This window comes from Mus musculus, chromosome 9 (genome assembly GCF_000001635.26).
Source record: "Mus musculus strain C57BL/6J chromosome 9, GRCm38.p6 C57BL/6J".
Lineage (NCBI taxonomy): Eukaryota > Metazoa > Chordata > Mammalia > Rodentia > Muridae > Mus > Mus musculus.
Window position 1 is genome coordinate 22612170 of NC_000075.6, and position 18448 is coordinate 22630617.

The 18448-nt window shown below is 40.3% G+C and overlaps 1 protein-coding gene across 10 annotated transcripts in view; it reads left to right on the top strand.

Moving 5' to 3' along the window:
* The window catches only part of Bbs9 (Bardet-Biedl syndrome 9 (human)), a 412725-nt gene that overhangs the window by 136611 nt on the left and 257666 nt on the right, over positions 1-18448 (top strand). For all 10 annotated transcript variants that reach the window (XM_006510416.4, XM_006510417.4, XM_006510418.4 and 7 more), the window contains one exon: positions 16773-16951. In XM_006510416.4, coding sequence (XP_006510479.1) covers positions 16773-16951 — 179 coding nt within the window. The remainder of the gene's footprint in view (positions 1-16772; positions 16952-18448) is intronic.

Genomic DNA, 18448 nt, shown 5'->3' on the forward strand with positions numbered 1-18448 from the left:
AACCTATAAAGACACACCCAGATGGCCAGAGGTAGGAAGATGCTATAGTCTCTCATCCTTACTGAGACGTGACTGAGAGGGAAAGGTAGTTCTGGGGAAGACCTCCTCCATCCATCAGGTGTTAGAGGGACTTGTCTTGTGAAACTGTGCTGTACTCTTGTAGACACTCTTAACCCGACTCGGGCTCCGTCCTCGCCTTTGACCATTGAGTGTTTGATAAGAGACACACATCACCTTTATATTCACAACATGCCTGAGACAGCACGAACGCTGGGCAGATATCTATTCTCTATGTTACTAGAATCTACTTTTTATCTGTAACCCTGAGTTATTAATTAGTTACTATGTTTTATCTGGGCTGCTCTTAACTCCAGTTGGCCAGCCCTCAGGGACATGTTTTCTTGAACTCACCTAACGCATGGCAGCTTCTTCTCCATTTATCTTCTCACCCTCCCGTTTCTCTTCTGACCCCAAGCTTGGGAATCCTAAACTCCACCTATGTCTCTTCTGCTCAGCCATTGGCTGTCAGCATCTTTATTTATCAACTAGAAATAACTTTCGGGCAAGGTCACACTGTCATTTGGATCTACATGCAGATTCTCTCATCTCTGGGACACCCAGGCCTGGGGGGCTCAATATAGCATTAGAATACAAGCAGCATCAGGCCATTCCTCTACAATTTACCTTTATGCTAGCTTGCTCTATGAGTCTCAAATGGGGGTGATTTTGCCCCAGTCTCTGAGAGGCATTACCCAGGGTTTGAAAAAGTTTTTGGTTGCCATGACTATAGGAGGGATTGCTGTTATTTGCGTCTGGTGACTGGAGGCCAGGTAGGCTTTTAAATGTGTTGTGATGCATGGGAAGCCTCCACAACAAGGGCTGATTTCTCTTCATTCAATTAGCTTAGCAAGTTATTATTTAGTCCCCTCTGTGTTAGGTACCATGCTATATTCTGGGTGTATCTTTTTTGAGCAAAATGGTTGTGGTTACTGAATTAATGGAACCTAGAGTGGAGGAGACTGAGATTAAGCACAAAATTGCTCAACTTTTCCACAACAGTAAAAATACCATGAGAGAACAGATCCAGTAGCAAACCTTGAGATAGGGGGAGAGATTCTGACATTTGAATGGAAATGTATTTGTGAAGTTACCTTGAACTATGTGATGATGCCTTTGAAGAAGAGAGAGGAGGAACAGGCCAGGTACCAAAGGGACAGAGAGAGTGGCCATGACACAGAAGTAGGAGTGGGTCACTGTAGTGGAGGCCATGGCAGGAGATGGAGGGCAGGCTGTAGGGTGTGGGAGGTTGCTAGTGGAGCTTGATGAGAGCAGCCAGCTGCAAATCCTATATTTGTTCAAAGGATTTTGATTTCCAAGTGGGAAATCACTGCTGGCTCCAGTCCCAGGGGGTAATATGGTCAGATGTGCATTTGAAGAGAGCATTTGCATTTGTGAGCTGTTGCCTAACTGCGTTACTGCTCCTGCTTGCTCCGCTCCTCCCTGCAAGCACACACGATCTGCTGGAGTACGGCCTGTGCTTTTGTCGCCCGCTGACTGTTCCCTTCACTTTGGTACTGTTTGAAAGCTGTTCTGATATTAACATCTTTGTGGCTTAAAAATAGTGGCCATTTTTCTACTGATATTCTTTTATTCAATAGAATTAATAAAAATTATAAGACACATTTTTTCATTGACATATTAAAAATGATTTACTTTTTGAAAAAAGAATAATGGAGTTCATAGACATTTGCATTTTTGTTGAATTAACTCTCATGCAAAAAAGAAGTTTCTTGCCAATGACTTAACATGATTGCACCCACAGTGACATTTGTAGTCACATAAACTGCCTCTTTGATGCCTCTCCAGCTGAAATGCCTTTTTTTTTCGTCCATTTGTCCCACTCGCATTAGATTTCAAATCCTCACGAAGCCTTTCTTTAATTTTTCAGTTCAGTCATGAGCCTTTTAAGGGTTGCTTTATTATGTTACTTCACAAATGATGTTATGTATTCATTCTCTCTCTCTCTCTCTCTCTCTCTCTCTCTCTCTCTCTCTCTCTCTCTCTCTCGTTATATGCTTGTGTGGGTATGTGTGCACATGAATGCAGGGCCACTGGATCCTCCTAAACCGGAATTACAAGTGGTTGTTAGCCATTTGGCGTGAGTACTGGGAACTGAGCTTGGTCTTCAACAAAAGCAGTATGTTCACCCGACTACTGAGCCCAACAGACGGCACATAGTTCGAGTACTCTGCAAGCTGAGGCAAGGGGAAGTCTTGAATTTGAGCTAGCCTGGGCTACTTTGTTCAAAAAGCACATTAAGAAGCACACCAGAACAGAGCAGGGTACAGATCTATTAATCCCCTTGTCACTGGGGATGTCCTTCCAAATACCACCATATAATATGGTGTTTTTAAAAGTAAATGAGATGTTATTAGTAAAACTTTTGAAACAGGATCTTGTTCTTTATAGCCATTGTTGCCCTAGTTGTTCTGCAGCCTGGGTCTGCCTCAAGGTTGATCCTCCTGCCTTGGCTCCCGCAGTACTGAGCAGAGGAACCAGTCTTTGTTTTCAGGTGCGGTGTAGATACTGATGGAGAATGGGCAAGTACGTAGCTTCTCCTCAGTCAGACCTCCCAGCGAGCTTCCCATGGTGGGAGGCAGGCTGCCACCTTTCCAGAGATTCACAGTCCTTATACTCTCTTCTTATGATTCCTTTAAACTCACTGTCCAGTTTCCATTTTCATCCCACTAGAGACCAGGCATTCCTAGCCAATAGTGATGCCTGTGGCCGGGCCAGTACACTCTTCTACAGTGTCCCTAACCTGACTCCTGTGCATCATATCTGTTCTCCTGTGTTCAATTGGATGGCTTTACTTATTTTTATTTTTTGATATGGAGTCTATGAAAATCAGGTAGGTCTTGGCACTTCAGCTCTGTGTACTGTACCCTCAGTGCTAAGGGTATATCATATACTTCACACTTGACCTAGTTTGACTCATTATTTACCTGTGTGATTTTTCTCCACTGCCTGTCACTGTTGAACACATTCTGTGTTTATTTCTTTTGTCTGTTGCTTTCCTGCTTTTCAGAGTCTGAGCACTGGGAAGCTCAGAACTTTTTATGTCTTTTCTTCACTACACAGTCATTCTGGAACTGTGCCTGCCATGCCTTTGTTACCCAGTAGATACCCACTGAGTGACTGGTTCTGACTCTTACTGAAAAGACCTTGCTACACTGTGATGTGTGTTCCTGGAGGGCCCTGGTGTGGTGCCACACTCCCTTCATCACGTGTCCCAAGTCACCTCCTATAGGATGGGCTCTCTCCCTCCCTGTTGGACTTTGATGTTCTTTACTTGTGTCCCTGTAGTCTCCATGGACAGCATGGTCTGTATCACCTGCTATACTTTGAGTCCTTTGTTAGGAGTGTGCAGAACACTTGTGCATCTTTAGCCTCTAGGATGGTTACTGGACGTATGAGATGCCAGTTGATTTTTACAATAATGAAGGAAGTTGGAATGAGTCAGTCCTTTTAAACACCTTTTGTGTCCACAGTACAAAGTGGCCACTTCAAAGAGTTACATCACTTTCTTTTTTCTAGTTGGTAATTTCTTGTTTAGTCTGAAAATACAAATTAGTCTGATTTCATAGGCTTATGTAGACTTTCTAGTAGGTCTAATAAAAGAACAGGTTTGTCTTGAGCCCTAATGCAAAGAAATGTTCTAACTATAAAAGAACTTTGTTTAGTTCCATTTATAACCCTGTAATTTCAGCAATTTTTTGGTGACTACTTATTTTTTCAGAGTTCGTGCTACTGTGATGTCTTTGGAAGCTGGCCTTGGTCCCTCCATTTTCCTTGTACATTCCCTGGCCATTCTAATTACCACATCCCTGCCTTAAATAACCCATGTTCTTGATTATTAAAAGTAATGGTGGGTAGCAATAATAACAGAATGCCATTTACCAAGCCTCAAATTGCACCTTAAAAATCATTACAATTTTCCTTCGTTGGAAGTCAGCCTGGAAGAGTGAGGAAAAACATGGTAGGAACTTAGGCCTTCGATTTGCTTCCTCCTGGCACAGCCCTTTTGCATTCAGTGTGAGCTGTGTGCATCAGGCTCATGGGAAGTGGATATGTCGAAAAGAACCAACAGGCATAATTGTTTCTTAAAAATTGAAAAAGTAATTTCTTGACACATACTTTAAAACATTATGCCAGTGTTTTTTCTTACTGTCAGACTTATTTTCATAAAGCACTGAGTTTGCTGAAAAAAGCAGGGTGGGCAAGATGACTCAGTAATAAAGCACTTGTGTTGTGGGCCTGATTTCCCTCGTTCAATCACCAGAGCCTACGTGAAGGAGAGAGTTCATTCACAAACTTGTCTTCTGACCTCCACATGCGCATCATGGGATACTCATGGTGCTCTTTACCCCAAACATAAGTCATACAAAGATAGCAATAAGCATAGCTGTTCAAGTGCTGCTGTGGAAGGATATAGAGCCCTTTGAGCCATGGTACACATGTAGAGTGCTTGAGAAATCTCCAGACTGCCTTTCTAAGTGGCTCTAACAGTTTAAACTTTCCCTACCCATGAGTCAAAGTTGCAGTCTTTCCACAGCATTGATAGCATTTGTCGTCTGAGGGGATCCTTGCAACTGCTGCAGCTCCAGAAGAGCCACCCGAGCGGGGCCAGAAGGAAACACAACTTAGATAGTGTTGGTTCAAATGTCTACAGTCATTTTTGACATAGTTAATCACCCTACAAATTGAAATAAAGTTTCTTTGTGACAATAATCAAAGCAAAGCTTAAGGATGGCTAGCTGGAAACTAACTCCTTTGCAAAGTACCTGTGACCTCTTCTGTAAGAATTCTTTCCATTGACTGAGCAGCAGTGCTCAGGAGAAGGGTCTAGGGAGGAAGGGTCCAGAATAAGCATCTTATAAGACTCTTGACTGTACATGAGACCTCTTCCATAAGAATGAGTTCTATTGCCTGAACTCATGCAATAGTTCATAGGTATCTGGGATAAACATAATAGTTTGGGGATTTGGGTGAATCCTGGCTCTACAGATTGCAAAAGATCACCAGGTTATTAACTACATCTAATCCCAGCTTTCTAGGCCAAAAACAGGTGTAAATCTCTTCCACTGAATAAAACAGCATGAGGGTTTAACATTTCTAGATTCTCTAGTGTTATCTGTGAACATAAAGACCTTGTGCTCTCTATAGTTGTCTTTTGTTTTCTTATTGATAGTCTCTGACAGGGCTGAGGCAGTGTGAAAGTTTTAATCATTAGCTTATGGAATCCAGAGTCACCTGGGAGAACAGCCTGTGAGGCATTGTTTTAATTGCATTAATTGATGTTGGAAGACTTGTCCACTATGGGCGTCACCATTCCCTGGCTTTGGGATCCTGAACTGTGTAAGAGTGGAGAAACCTTGTTGAACACTAGCCTGCTTGTATTAAGCCATTGCTCTGTGCTCCTGACTGTGGAGATGATAAGAACACTTGTTTCAGTTTCTTGCTGTCTTGATTTACCCACAGTGATGGTCTGTAATTGTTAGCTAAGTAAAGCTTTTCTCCCTTAAATTGCTTTGGTCAGGAGAAATTTATTACAGCAAGAAGAAAGGAAATTAACTCAAGAAGTCTCAAAATGGTTTTAATTTGAAAGTTTCTGATGATGAAAAAGTGTGACTAAAGATTCCCAGCACCAGGCATGGGTTCTCTATTGTTGAGTATGTGTACAGTTCAGTTAGACAGCTGTGGTTACCGTCAAGGTCTGCATACCACCACACATCCTTAGGGCATGCCATTTTGGTTGTTGTGGGTTATGGACATCAGCTGGGTAGGACTTTTGGTTATCTCCCTCCCGTGGAAGCTTGAGTGGTACCTTCTAGTCCTTAGGGAAGAGGTGTTTAGGTCAGTTCTAGCTCAAGGGTCTCTGGGCCATGCACCTGAAGTGAATAGTCTCTTCAGCAATAGGGACTTACCTTCTATGTCTGGGGCCAACCCCAAGCAATAAGCAATAGCCTGTAATGGTTTTTTGGTAGTCTCTTGGACAACCTTTACCTACAACTCAAAAGAAGGCTTCTCCTACCTGGTGTGGGTGTTTTTTTTTAGATGGCCTTTGGCTCTTGGAGGCAGCAGGGTTAGCACAGATGGGAAATTCTCATTTAAACTTTACATCTGAACACTGACTTGAATGTATTATAGTTATTCTTAGGTAGATAGTTAATAGTAAAACACCTTATGAATTCTCAGGCATCTTCACTATTATTTTACCTTCTTCCTGCTTCTGTATTTATCTCTTCCCTTCTGTTCTTGATGTCCCTGTCCAGATGAGACGCTCACTTTCCCATTTCCATCAGATCACTCATACCCCTCTCTAATGACGTCCCCCCCCCCCCCAACCAGGCTATAACAGTCTAGTCTTACTCTTTTGGTTCCTAGAGTAGCATCTTCAGTTACATAATATGTACTCCCATCTGAAGATTTGCAGCTAGGAGCCTTAGACATGCTAATACATACTTACTTTTGTTTTTCTAGGTCTGCGTTACCTCACTCAGTATGATCTTTCTATTTTCACCCATTTATCTGCAACCTTCATGGTTTTACTTTTCCTTACAGCTGAATAGCATTCCATAGTATGGATATTTCACGGTTTCACTGTCTGTGGTTGGAAGGGCGTTTGGATTGTTTACATTTCATGAGTATTATGAGTAGAGCAGCAGTAACCATGACTGGTCAAGTATCTGTAGATCTGGGCATATGTGAAGGATGGGGTTGTTGGTCTTACAGTAGACTGTCTGTCTGTCTGTCTGTCTGTCTGTCTCTCCTCTCTCCCTCCCTCCCTTCCTTTTTTCCTTCCTTCCTTCTTTGCTTTCTTTCTCCTCCTCCTTCTTGTTTGTTTTGTTTTGTTTTATTTTATTTTGTTTTTTAAGAGAATTCACCACATTTATCTCAAGGTAGACCAGTTTGTAGTACCATTAACAATGAATGAAGGCTTTTCTTTTCTACACAATCTCTCCAACTTTTATTTTAGGTTGCTTTCTTGATCTTTGCTATTTTGACTGGGGTAAGATGAAATCTCAAAGTTATTTTGTTTTCCATTTTCCTAATTGCTAGGGATGGTGAACATTGTAGCCATTTTTTTCCCTTCTTTTGAGAACTCCCTGTCCATTTTTTGAATGTTTTTTTTTTTGTTTGTTTTTGTTTTTGAGTTCTTTATGTATTCTGAATGTTAGTCCTCTGATACATAGCTGGCAAAGATTTCTCTTTGGACTTCCTCTTTTTTCAGTTGTTTGCTTCTTTAGCTGTGCAAAAGGTTTAAGCTTTATGAAGTTACACTTATCAATTTTTAGGCAAATGCAACCCTATCCACAAAACCCTTTCCTGCCCTTGCATGCTGCAGGCACTGCCTGGGTCTTCCAGCAGTTTCAGTGTTCTGGATTTTGCATTTCGGGTTTTGATTTATTTGTGGTTAGTTATGTCCAAGGTGATAGATGATATGCTCACCTGCTTTTAACAAATAACTCTGCTGACTACACCTCTCTAGGGCGACAGTTACTAACTTTCAGCACTTGGGATATATCTTCCTTTCCTTCCCTGCATTTTAGGGTAGTGATTAAGATCTGAGATGATTTTGTTGTTTCTGACTCTATATGTGAGCTGGCGTTCTCCTTAATGTTTTGGTATTTTTACTTTGATTTGTAGTGTGGCATATATTGTAAATAGATTATTCTCTGGATCAAGACTATTTGGGGCTCTCAATGCCTGTTGTGTTTTGATGTCCATTTCTTTCAGTTTGTTATATTTTCTGCTTTAATTTTATTAAACACGTTTTCTATGTCTTTAGACTTTATACTGCTCCCACCCCTGATTCTTAGGCTTAGTCTCTTGAATTAAAAAAAAAAAAAATCTCAGTGTTGCTGATCTTTGGCTGTGATTGTTAAATTAATCTTGGTTTTGTCCTCTCTCCTGGAATATAATCCTCCAGCTTGGTCCTCTCTGGACATTATGCTTTCTGTTATGTATTTTGATCAGTTCTTTCATTTTTATAATTTGCTTGGTTCTTTTCCTGTATCTCAATTTCTTTCTGAGTTTTTTGTCCATATTTTTGAATTTCTCATCTAAGTTAAAGGCCACTTTGCCCACTTGATTTTCATCTCTGTGTCCTGAGTTGATGTTTTTGCTGTGTTCATCTGTTCATTGAGTCTTTTATCTTGGTCACTGATTCTTTTAAAGTAGGACCCACTCACTTCTGCTGTCTTGGTGTTCGGTTTCTGTTATTGAGAAGCCACGAACTTGTAGGCTGACATGTTGGGTTGCTGGCTCATGTTCCTGGAGTCTCTTTGCTGTGTTTTGTGCATTTGGTGGCACTTGTATGTCCTCTGGTTTTATTTTTTCCTCTTTTTGTTTCTTTTATTTTATCTAAGTCCTCCTATGAGTTATCTGAAATAGAAATTATGTTTTTTGCTACTGTTTATGGGGAGGGTGACTTTTGATCTTCCTGTATTTATTTATTTATTTATTTATTTATTTGGTGTGTGTATGTGTGCATATGTGAACATATTCATGCATATATAGGTAAGCCTGTGTACAGGCATAAATTTGTGTGTGTTTAGGCCAGTGGTGAACATTTGGTATTCTTCCTCAGATGCCATATATACCATATATATTTTTTTTCTATTTATTTTATTTTATTTTATTTTATTTTATTTTATTTTTTGAGACAGAGTCCTTGTCTTACTGCTCACCAAGTATGCTTGGCTAGCTCACTCTTGACTTCCAGGGATCTCTCTGTTTCTGTTTCCCTACCCTGGGATTACAAGCGTGTGCCCCTACCCCTTGAATTTGTTTGTTTTTTTTTTTTTTTTTTTTAATGTGTGTTCTGGAGATCAGACACATAACCTTACCCATGCAGTGCCCTGACTCTCAGACTAGCTTTTGCATGTAATGTGAGATTTACTTTGTTCTATATAGTATCTACTTTCTATAACACCAGTTGTAGAAAGGAAGTGTGGGTGGAATCATGCTTTATGGGACCTTGAATAGTCTGTGTGCCGCTAGAGCCACTAGAGCACTAGAGGCTCTGGAACCACAGGAGGACTGCAGACTGATTTAAGCACTCTGCCTTTCATGCTTGGAAAGCTCTAGGAGACTGGATTCCAGTAAGCTAATCACTTAAGGAGGACATGATAGTGCTTGTTCCATGTGTGTAATGGTGTAATAGTGGACTTAGTGAGGACGTAGATTTTGGACATACTTTGAAAATAATGTTGACAGTGTTTGCTGGTGAAATATGCTCTGGTTTGTAATCAGAGGTTTGTGTGCATGTATCTAGACTTTGGGACAGGTCTCCTTGGAGGTTTACAAGCTGTTTAAAATGCTAGCACTGAGTTGGTTCCTGGGGTTATAGTGTCCTGGCTTCCCTCTGTCCTTTCCAATCTTTGTGAGAGTCTGCTTGTAAAGAGAATCTTTTTATAATTCAGGGTCTATTTTTTTTTTTTTTGGTGCTGTTTGCCCTGTGAAGCCATGGTCAGCTATTTCATATAGGTCAGAACTGTCTATTGAACCACAGTAGCCATCAGAGGGGGAACAGTTGCCATTTAAAATAAATATATGGTTTCTCTTCCACCTAGGCCCTTTTTAAAAATAGGGCAAGAATGACATCTTATTTTTCTTGTATCTTCTGATGTATAGTGGATGTTTAATACGTGTGTTTCAAATGAATGATAATAGATCCAAAACTATCTGTATACCCAAGTCAGCCCTCTGGGTCAAGGAAGCCACTCACAGGGGCTGGCTGTGCTCAAGAAGGCCCATAATGCATATGCTGCTTTCCTGACATAACAGAAAAATTAGTGTTTAAAGATTTCTTTGATATGCCTCACTTTATAAAAATAAAACCCAGCTGTTGGCAAACAGATAGCTAAAATGCTTCTATTTTGCATAAAATGGTATTGGAGAGGAGCCAGAACCAGTGTGTGTTCCTGTTGTTTTAACAATGATTGCTCCTTTGTTTGTTGTATCAGCACATGAAGGAAGCTGTCCATTCTCTCTCGGTCAGAACGGAGCCTCAGTCCTCCGGGGTTTGACCTCTGTAGAGAGAGACCTTAGTCTGACCAAGAGAAGTGGAGAACGGCTGTGAAGGCCACTGATGCTTACTCTCCAAGTCGCTGATTCACATTTACGTCCTGACAATGGAAAAGAGGACTTTTTGCTTGAAAAGAAATAAAAATTTTCCTCAAAATTAGTTTTGTAACTCTAAAGCACAGTAAGAATAGATCATAACCCAAATGAGCACATACTGTTGTCATCTGGTTAGCAGTTAAACTCTGAAAAGTAATTGTGTTAGTACGCATTATATATACCCAGCATGTTACGCTCAGAAATATCTCTTCACTCCCTTTCTGTGGTGCTGCTTGCAGTGCTGAGGGTAGAGTTCAGGGGCCCACAGATGCTGGGAACCAGCTCGCCATCTCTCTACACCCCAACTTGGAGACATAACTTAGTGGGTTTTCAACATCCCTCAGACTTTCTGTGTTTGAAAATCCATTTCCCCTTTTCTGGGTCGCTTCTAAATCCTCTTAATAACTGTGGAAGCAGACTACTGTAAAGAAAGTGGAGGCATTTCTCAGATATGGGTACATACTTCTAAGATGCTCTCTGAAAGGCTTTTAAACAAAATTTAAAATGTCAAAATTAGCGAAAAATCCAAGTTCTTTTCTGGGCGAGAGAGACGCTACCTTGTATAACTTGTCTAGCAATGGAAGTTCTTATTGAACACGAACTCATACAAGTTTGCAGAGGTGACCAAATTTAGAGAATAGTCCAAAATAATAAATTTCTTTGATTTTTGAATTTTTACATCTAATTACGGACAGCATCATTAAAAAAAACTTAAAAATTATTTATTCACTGTGAGTATGTGTGTATGCATATATGCGATGGCATTTACTTGGAGGTCTGAGGTCAGCTTTCAGGAGTTCCGTCTCCCCTTCTACCTCCCGATTCTCTGCTATGCTGTGTGTTTTAGGCTTTGCTGGCTCAGTGACCTTCCAGCCTATTCTCCTTTAGTTCTCCCCATCTCCTCCCTCTCCATGGGATTGCAGATGCTCAGCACCGCATTAGGCTGTTGACTTGTTTCCAGGGGTGGGAGTCAGATCTTCAGTCATGCACAGGGAGAACAGCTCCCCTCTGAGCCTCTCCTCACCCCAGCAGCAGCAGCACCTGCGTATCTCTGCTGTCTGCGCTTGTTCTTGGACCTTTTCTGTTCAGATATGGGATATAATTGTACTGTTTTGTAGGAGCTTTTTTTTTTTTTTCTTCCCTTCTATTTTTGAGACCGGGTCTCACTATTTAGTTTGATCTTCCTACGTAGACGATTTTGGCCTCACACTCAAGCAGTCTCCTGCCTCTGCATCCAGAGCATGGTGCTGTTGGGGTTGCAAACATGCCCCATCATAGCTGGCTGGTAAGCATGCAACAACTGTAAATTTTTCTGTGACTTCATCTAGAGATTCTTTGGTTTCTAGTCTACTGTTTCTCTCAGCACACGTTCTTCACATCTCAAAGGAAGATACATATTTTTATAGTTTCATCTTTTTAAGTTTAATGTTTCAAATCCATCTGGAGTTTGGCTTTAGTGTGTTGCAGTGGTGGGGATTTTCTGTGCAGCAATGGGCTGGTTTTCAGACTCTTGAACAGAGTTCTTGTTTACTTTCCTGTTCTATGGCTAACATAGCAGAGAAAGTATATATCCTGGGGATATAGCATCCCTGACCTTGACCTGTTCATAAAGTCCACTTATGGATCTTGTGTTAGTTGATTTGCATAAAATAACTCAATGTTAACTGTGCTTTTAAGTTAACTGGATATACAGTGTTACATTTAACTTCTGACCCACTGAGCATGAAATTCATTCAGAGGTCCAGCCCATATAGCCTATATAGACCTTATTGTTCTATAAAATAGCCACGAAGAAGAAAGATTTAAAAACACATTGTTTAATAATATTTTCTTTATAGTTAATTGGAATTAACTATATATGTGAATATGAATATATTTTATTTTTCCATTGTATAAAAATGCCAAATGACTATATTACTAGTTTAGTAGTTTTATAGGCCTGGGTCAAAGTCTTTGTCCGTCATAGGTGTTGTATACAGAAATTCTATTAATGAACACTAGAGTTTTAAAGCTTGTCTTAGCATCTTTTTAAAATAATAATAAAGAACAAGCAGTTTTATCTACAACTTAAATTTCTCCTATTTGATCTAAATTTTATCCAAAGTTTCTGATGTGATTAAATAAAGGTAAATCACTCAAGAAATTACTGGACTTTCTTGAAGGATCAAGATATCCTATCAATGTTGAGGTTAGGTGTTTCTGTGAGACAAGACTCTCTTCCATTTGGACACCAACCATAGGTAAAGAATGGATTTTGAAAAGCTAAAGAAATACACACATCCCTCATTATCTATCTCAGAACCTCAATGCTTTTCAAAATAATTCTCCTAAGTCTAAACTGGCAACTGCTTGCTATGTAAACAGTGGAACAACCTGGTTTATATTCCTATAAATCAATAAATTTTGCAGAATTTCAGAGCATATTTAATTGTTAGTTTTGGAATGTGAGAGCTATCAGGCTATCTGATTTAGAGAGGCACATAGTTGAATAAGGAAGAATGCTTATACCAGACCATGCCAGCTCTCCTGCTTGATAGGTCGCTGGGAAGTTAAATCTGAGCTGGGAATGTCTGTCTGAATCCAGAGGATAGTGATTCCAGTCTTGTCTTGAGAAGTCAGCAGAAGACAGGCCTTTCGAATCAGGAAGCTCTCGAGGACTCAGGTTCCCAGACCTTACGGGACTGGGGGTAAAGGAGAACTTAGAGCAATGTAGAGCAGGAGTGTGTTCCTCTAGAAATAGTTTTCGGAGGCTGTAAGGACTTTGTCCACCACTAGGTGGCTTCAGTTGTCCGCAATGACTAACAGGCACTGCCCCATAGGCGCCATGGATTGCTTTTAACATTTCAGTTCAGGAGACTAATTTCATTTTGGGGAGATTTCGTTTTGTGAGGTAGATGAAAGAACCAATACAAGCAGTTGGATTTTTGAGGATCATCGCCTCTCACCGCCTTGGTTTAGAGATGGGGAATTTGGGAGGACCTCTCCCACTTGACCCAGCTCCATACAGCAGTCAGTGTAAGAACTCTCGCCCTGCTGGCCAGGGACCCCAATGTAGCCCTTGTTTCTATGAAGCCATGTCACGGGGTTTGTGGCGCTTACTATTGTATGAGCCCCAGAGAAGGCACAGCATGTACAGGAATGTTCTAGACTGTGTTGGTTGGTTTGCATTTTTTGAGACAGTCTTACTATGTAGTCCAGGTTGGCGTGGAACTTGAAATTGTCTTGCCTGAACTTTTTGAGTGCTGGAACTATAGGTGTGCACTCTCACATCTAGCTGGAAAGTTGTATTTATTATAAGTAATGTAGCAGTTGCTAGGGGTCATTTTATAGGAAGGACTGAGCACGGGTATCATTCTCTCAACTGAGTTGAGCTTTATGTTAACAACATGACTGTTGGCAATGATGCAGAATTGGGAAGCTTGAAAAGTATTTCTTCTGAGTTTAGAGCTCTGTTTCTTTCTCTTACCCCCTTTGAATAATAGCTCTCTCTAAGAGCTTTTACTTAAAAAGAGGGATAACCAACAGATACCTCTACAATGCAACCTCTACATACGAGGCTTAGGAATAATTGTGGAATAATTATGAGAATCCTTACTGTAAAAACCAGAGAGCCAGAATGTCTGCTGCTGTTACGTTGTAGACAGAACAGGTAAGTTGTACCATGAACTAGCAAAATATAGTTGCCAGACCAAGATGTACATGATGTCAATATCAGTTGATAAACCGTGTGGATGGGGGAAGTGCCCCAAGGCCACATCCCTCGATGAAGAGCTCCAGGGAACTAATGGTTGCTGAGAGAGAGAGAGAGAGAGAGAGAGAGAGAGAGAGAGAGAGAGTGAGTCAGTCTCCTGGTAAGTTAAAAGGACTCAGCAGGGGTATGTGTGTAAGACAACAACTGAAGAGGTTGTGAATTTGAGAGGAAGTGGGGGAGGGGTCATGATAAGAGTTGCGTTGGGACATGTAGGAGTAGAAATGATGTAAGTATAGGAATCCTGCATGAAATTTTTTTTCTTTTTTTTATTAGGTATTTTCCTCATTTACATTTTCAATGCTATCCCAAAGGTCCCCCATACCCACCCCCCCAATCCCCTACCCACCCACTCCCCCTTTTTGGCCCTGGCATTCCCCTGTACTGGGGCATATAAAGTTTGCAAGTCCAATGGGCCTCTCTTTGCAGTGATGACCGACTAGGCCATCTTTTGATACATACTGCATGAAATTTCTAAAGAAAAAAAGCGCTGGCAAATAGTATCAAAAGCAGCATGGTGGACCAGGGAGATGCTCAGTGACTAGGAGCACGGGCTGTTCTTCCAGAGGACCTGGTTTCATTCCCAGCACCCATATGGTGGCTTGAACCCATCAAACTCCAGGTCCAGGGGAAGTCAGCTCCCTCTTCCGTCTCTAACGTCACCAGGCATGTGCATGGGCCACAGACAGCTATGCCAGCAAAACACTTAAGCACATAAAATCCTCCTCCTCCTCTTCCTCCTACTCCTTCTACTCTTCCAAATAGCTTGGTAGTGGCACAAAACAGATATGTAGGTCAACAGAGTATAATAGAGATCCTGATATAAACTCATACAGCTCTAGTCAATTACATTTTGACAGAGATGCTAAAAGTAACCATTGGAGAAAAGAGTGCCTCTTCAAGCATGCTCTTGGGAAAATTGGCTATCCATGTGTAGAACGAAAATAGATCCTGATATCTTACCCTGTGTACTGCTCACCTCCTGGTGGACCGAAGATGTTAATGGAAGACCAGAAACTCTCAAAATACTGGGGAAAGTACAACAAACACTTCAAGATAGAGGAATGGGCAAGGAATTTCTTGATAGGACTCTATTCACTCAGGAATAAGTCCAACAGTTGACAAGTGTGGTTTTATGAAATTAAGTGAAAGGAAGAAAGCAGTTGAGTAAAGAGATAACTTCCACGATGGGTTGGAATCTTTACTAGCTACACGTCTGACGGAGGATAAACATCTAAGACATACAAAGAACTTAAACAAAGGTAAACTGTCATGTCAATAAAGAAGCTAATGAAATGGACACACGGTTCCCAAAAGATGAAGTACAAATGTTCAATAAACATTTCAACCTCACTAGCTATCACAGACAGCAAATCAAAATTACTTGAGATTTTTTTCTTTCCTCGGTCATAATGTTTTCTTCTTATTTACTATTTCTAGATTTTATATAGATACACAAAATCAGGCATGCATATATGACAGGAAAATGGGAATAAAATTATCTAGGGGGCACATGGGGACTAATAGGAGAGGGCCAGGAGCAAATGGATGGTTGAGGGTATCAGGGAAAATATGCTCCATATATGGCACATGCACGTGTGGACATTTAAAACAGCAGCAGCAGCAACAACAACAGCAGCAACAGCAGCAACAGCAAAAGGCTTAGTATTTTGTTAGACCACTGTAGAAAATAGAATAAAAACTGAAAGAACTCATGTATTAACATCAAATGATTTATGGCTATGTTGATTTTTTTTCTGTGAATACCAAGGAACAAGAAAATATAGTATTTCCTTCAGCTGCTTTAATTTCTAAACATTGCATATTAATATCAGCCATAATGTGTATATCATGCAACATGTAGGTAAGTTTTAGAGAGGAATGGCGCTAAAGTAGCCTAAAAGAAGGAAGAGTATAAACACTGCCTTTGTCCGGTCTGGGCTGCTGTTACAGAATTCCAGAGACTGAGCAGGCTAGGAAGAGAGGAGAATTGTTTGATTTATGCTTGTGGAGGCTCAGGTGTCCAAGACTGAGGGTATATATCCGACAAAGACTTTTTTGCTTAAGCATCCCAGAGTGACATTTCAGGGTGTGGGGGAAAAAAGGCAGGGTAGGAGGGAGGGAAGGAGTGGGTTTGAAATGGAGTCTCCTTTTCTCTAAGAACATTCATAGTGAAGAATCCTCATTAGTCTGTGAGGGTGAAACACTGCTGTCCTAATGATTTCTCTAAGGACTTACATTGGGGGATTTCAAAGAATGGGCAGAGAAAAAAGAACCAATCAGAGAGCTCCTTGGGGAGGAGTGCCTTATGGGAGCCTTGGAGGGTCATGTGTGAAAGAGTTAGTCCCAGGAATCCAGAGGCAGAGGAGGAGGGGGATGAAGAGAGGAGAGAGCATATCTATCTTCAAGAATTCTTCTCAGTTTCCAAATCACTTTGCTGTGACTGTCCTGACCTTGGGGTCACACCATGGCTTTCCTGGCCTTGGGGCCATGCTTCATTCCTGGTCTCCCAATAGAAACCTAGTTTTATGTTTTGCTCCATTGTTTTCAGTGGAACTCACATGCCTGATATGAATTTAAGATCTGAATGTACTATGTAATTTTATTCCTATGGTGACCAGTATAATTAATATATTTTAATGTTTATTCCCCTCCTATAATATGTCTTAACACTGTGTGTGCATGCATAAATATAGATGATGTTTAAAACATTATAATTGAGTCTTTGAAATAAACCTATTTTTATACTTATTTTTAAATTATGGTATGCTAAGTAAGAATGTCATTTGTAAGACTGGAAGTTTAACCACGCCTCCTATTCTCTTATATCTAACAGTGATTTGAAGGGAGTGATAGTGACTCTCAGTGATGACGGTCACCTGCAGTGCTCGTATCTGGGGACAGACCCTTCTTTGTTCCAGGCTCCAAAAGTTGAATCAAGAGAGCTCAACTATGATGAACTTGATGTGGAATTGAAAGAACTTCAGAAAATCATCAAAGATGTAAAGTTGCAAGGTACCCCATTTGCAGTCTTTATTGGCTACGTCTGCTGCTCATTATAAACTTTGCCTCATGTTGTATATGGATATTGTTTTGTAAATATTAGTTAATTCACTCCCAGGCTTAGTTAAAGATGCTGAATCAACATTGCTCTTGGTGGACAGGGTTTTTGTGTTGACTTTGTATAGGTGGCTGTTGAAAGCCAGTCTTATTGGAGATAATATTTTGGTTTCTGTGTTGCAGGGACAGCTTCATTTGGCCTTTAAATATTTTGCCCTCTCAGTGAAGCAGAAGGACTTCTTAGTGGTTTCAGGCTGTGAGAAGAGTGTTGAAGCTCGCAGTGGTCAATTTTTCACTTACAATATACTTGGCTTCACTTGCTGCTTTGAGAAGAAATCCAAGTAGTACATGAATTGCCACTTTGTTACTAAAAATGCAGTCATTTGCAGCTTAGATGATATAATTTATGCTTGGAGTTAATTAGCCATCCAAATGGAGTGTGGCCTGTGATACTCTGGCTTCTAATGACTCAGAGCCTGATGATATTTTCAGTTCCCGGGTTTTGAGTAACTCAATGTTATTTTTTGTTGGGACTCACAAGGGTGTAATTTCATTGTAAATTAACAGGAGAAACAAAACACCAATCCTGCAGCTCATGGTGAACATGTGAAAATCATTACTTTAAGTTCCCTTTTCAGGGTCAGGTAAAAGTATTTTCTTAATGAGAAAAAATATGGACCATTTTCACATAAAAGAACTGTTAAAACAAGAAGAATAATAAAAGAAACAGAGCATCAAAGGCCAGCCAACAGGACAGAGCCAACCTTAATCCTGATGCCTTGGCTGCACTAGGTTTATGTAGTTTTGATTTGTATTACCAGGACTTTATTCCTCTGGTTTTAAGGAGCTGAGATGATATATTAAAATAGGAATATTAAAAGCAAAGATGTGATGCCTCAGCTTCACATGTTCTTATAGAACGTTCTTAAAGTAAACCATTGAAACGGAGGTCTACAGCCTCTTGTCAGCACATCCCCCTCAGATGGAAGGTGGCGAGAACTGCGCATCTCAGTTCAGGTTGCACAGTCAGGGTTAAGCTTTCTGTTTTGATACCAGTTTTGATATATATATATATATATATGGAAGATTGTTTTATATGTGTGTATATATATACGTATATATACATATACATGTATATATATGTGTGTGTGTACATATATACATATACACATATATACATATATATGCGTATATACATAAACACATATACACACATATATGTATGTGTATATATGCATATAACTTCATTATATATATATAATGAAGTTTCTCAAGCTTATTAGTTAATGTGGGTTTTACTCCAAAGTTTTTGTCTTGCAGTTTTTGCCCTTCTACAAGCAATAGCTAATGATAGTTTAACTAACATGAATTATATAAATGGCATAAAAAATCCCATACAGCTAAACATTACCTCCTGGTAGCCCTAGTGATAAGTGAAAAGATTTTGATGTG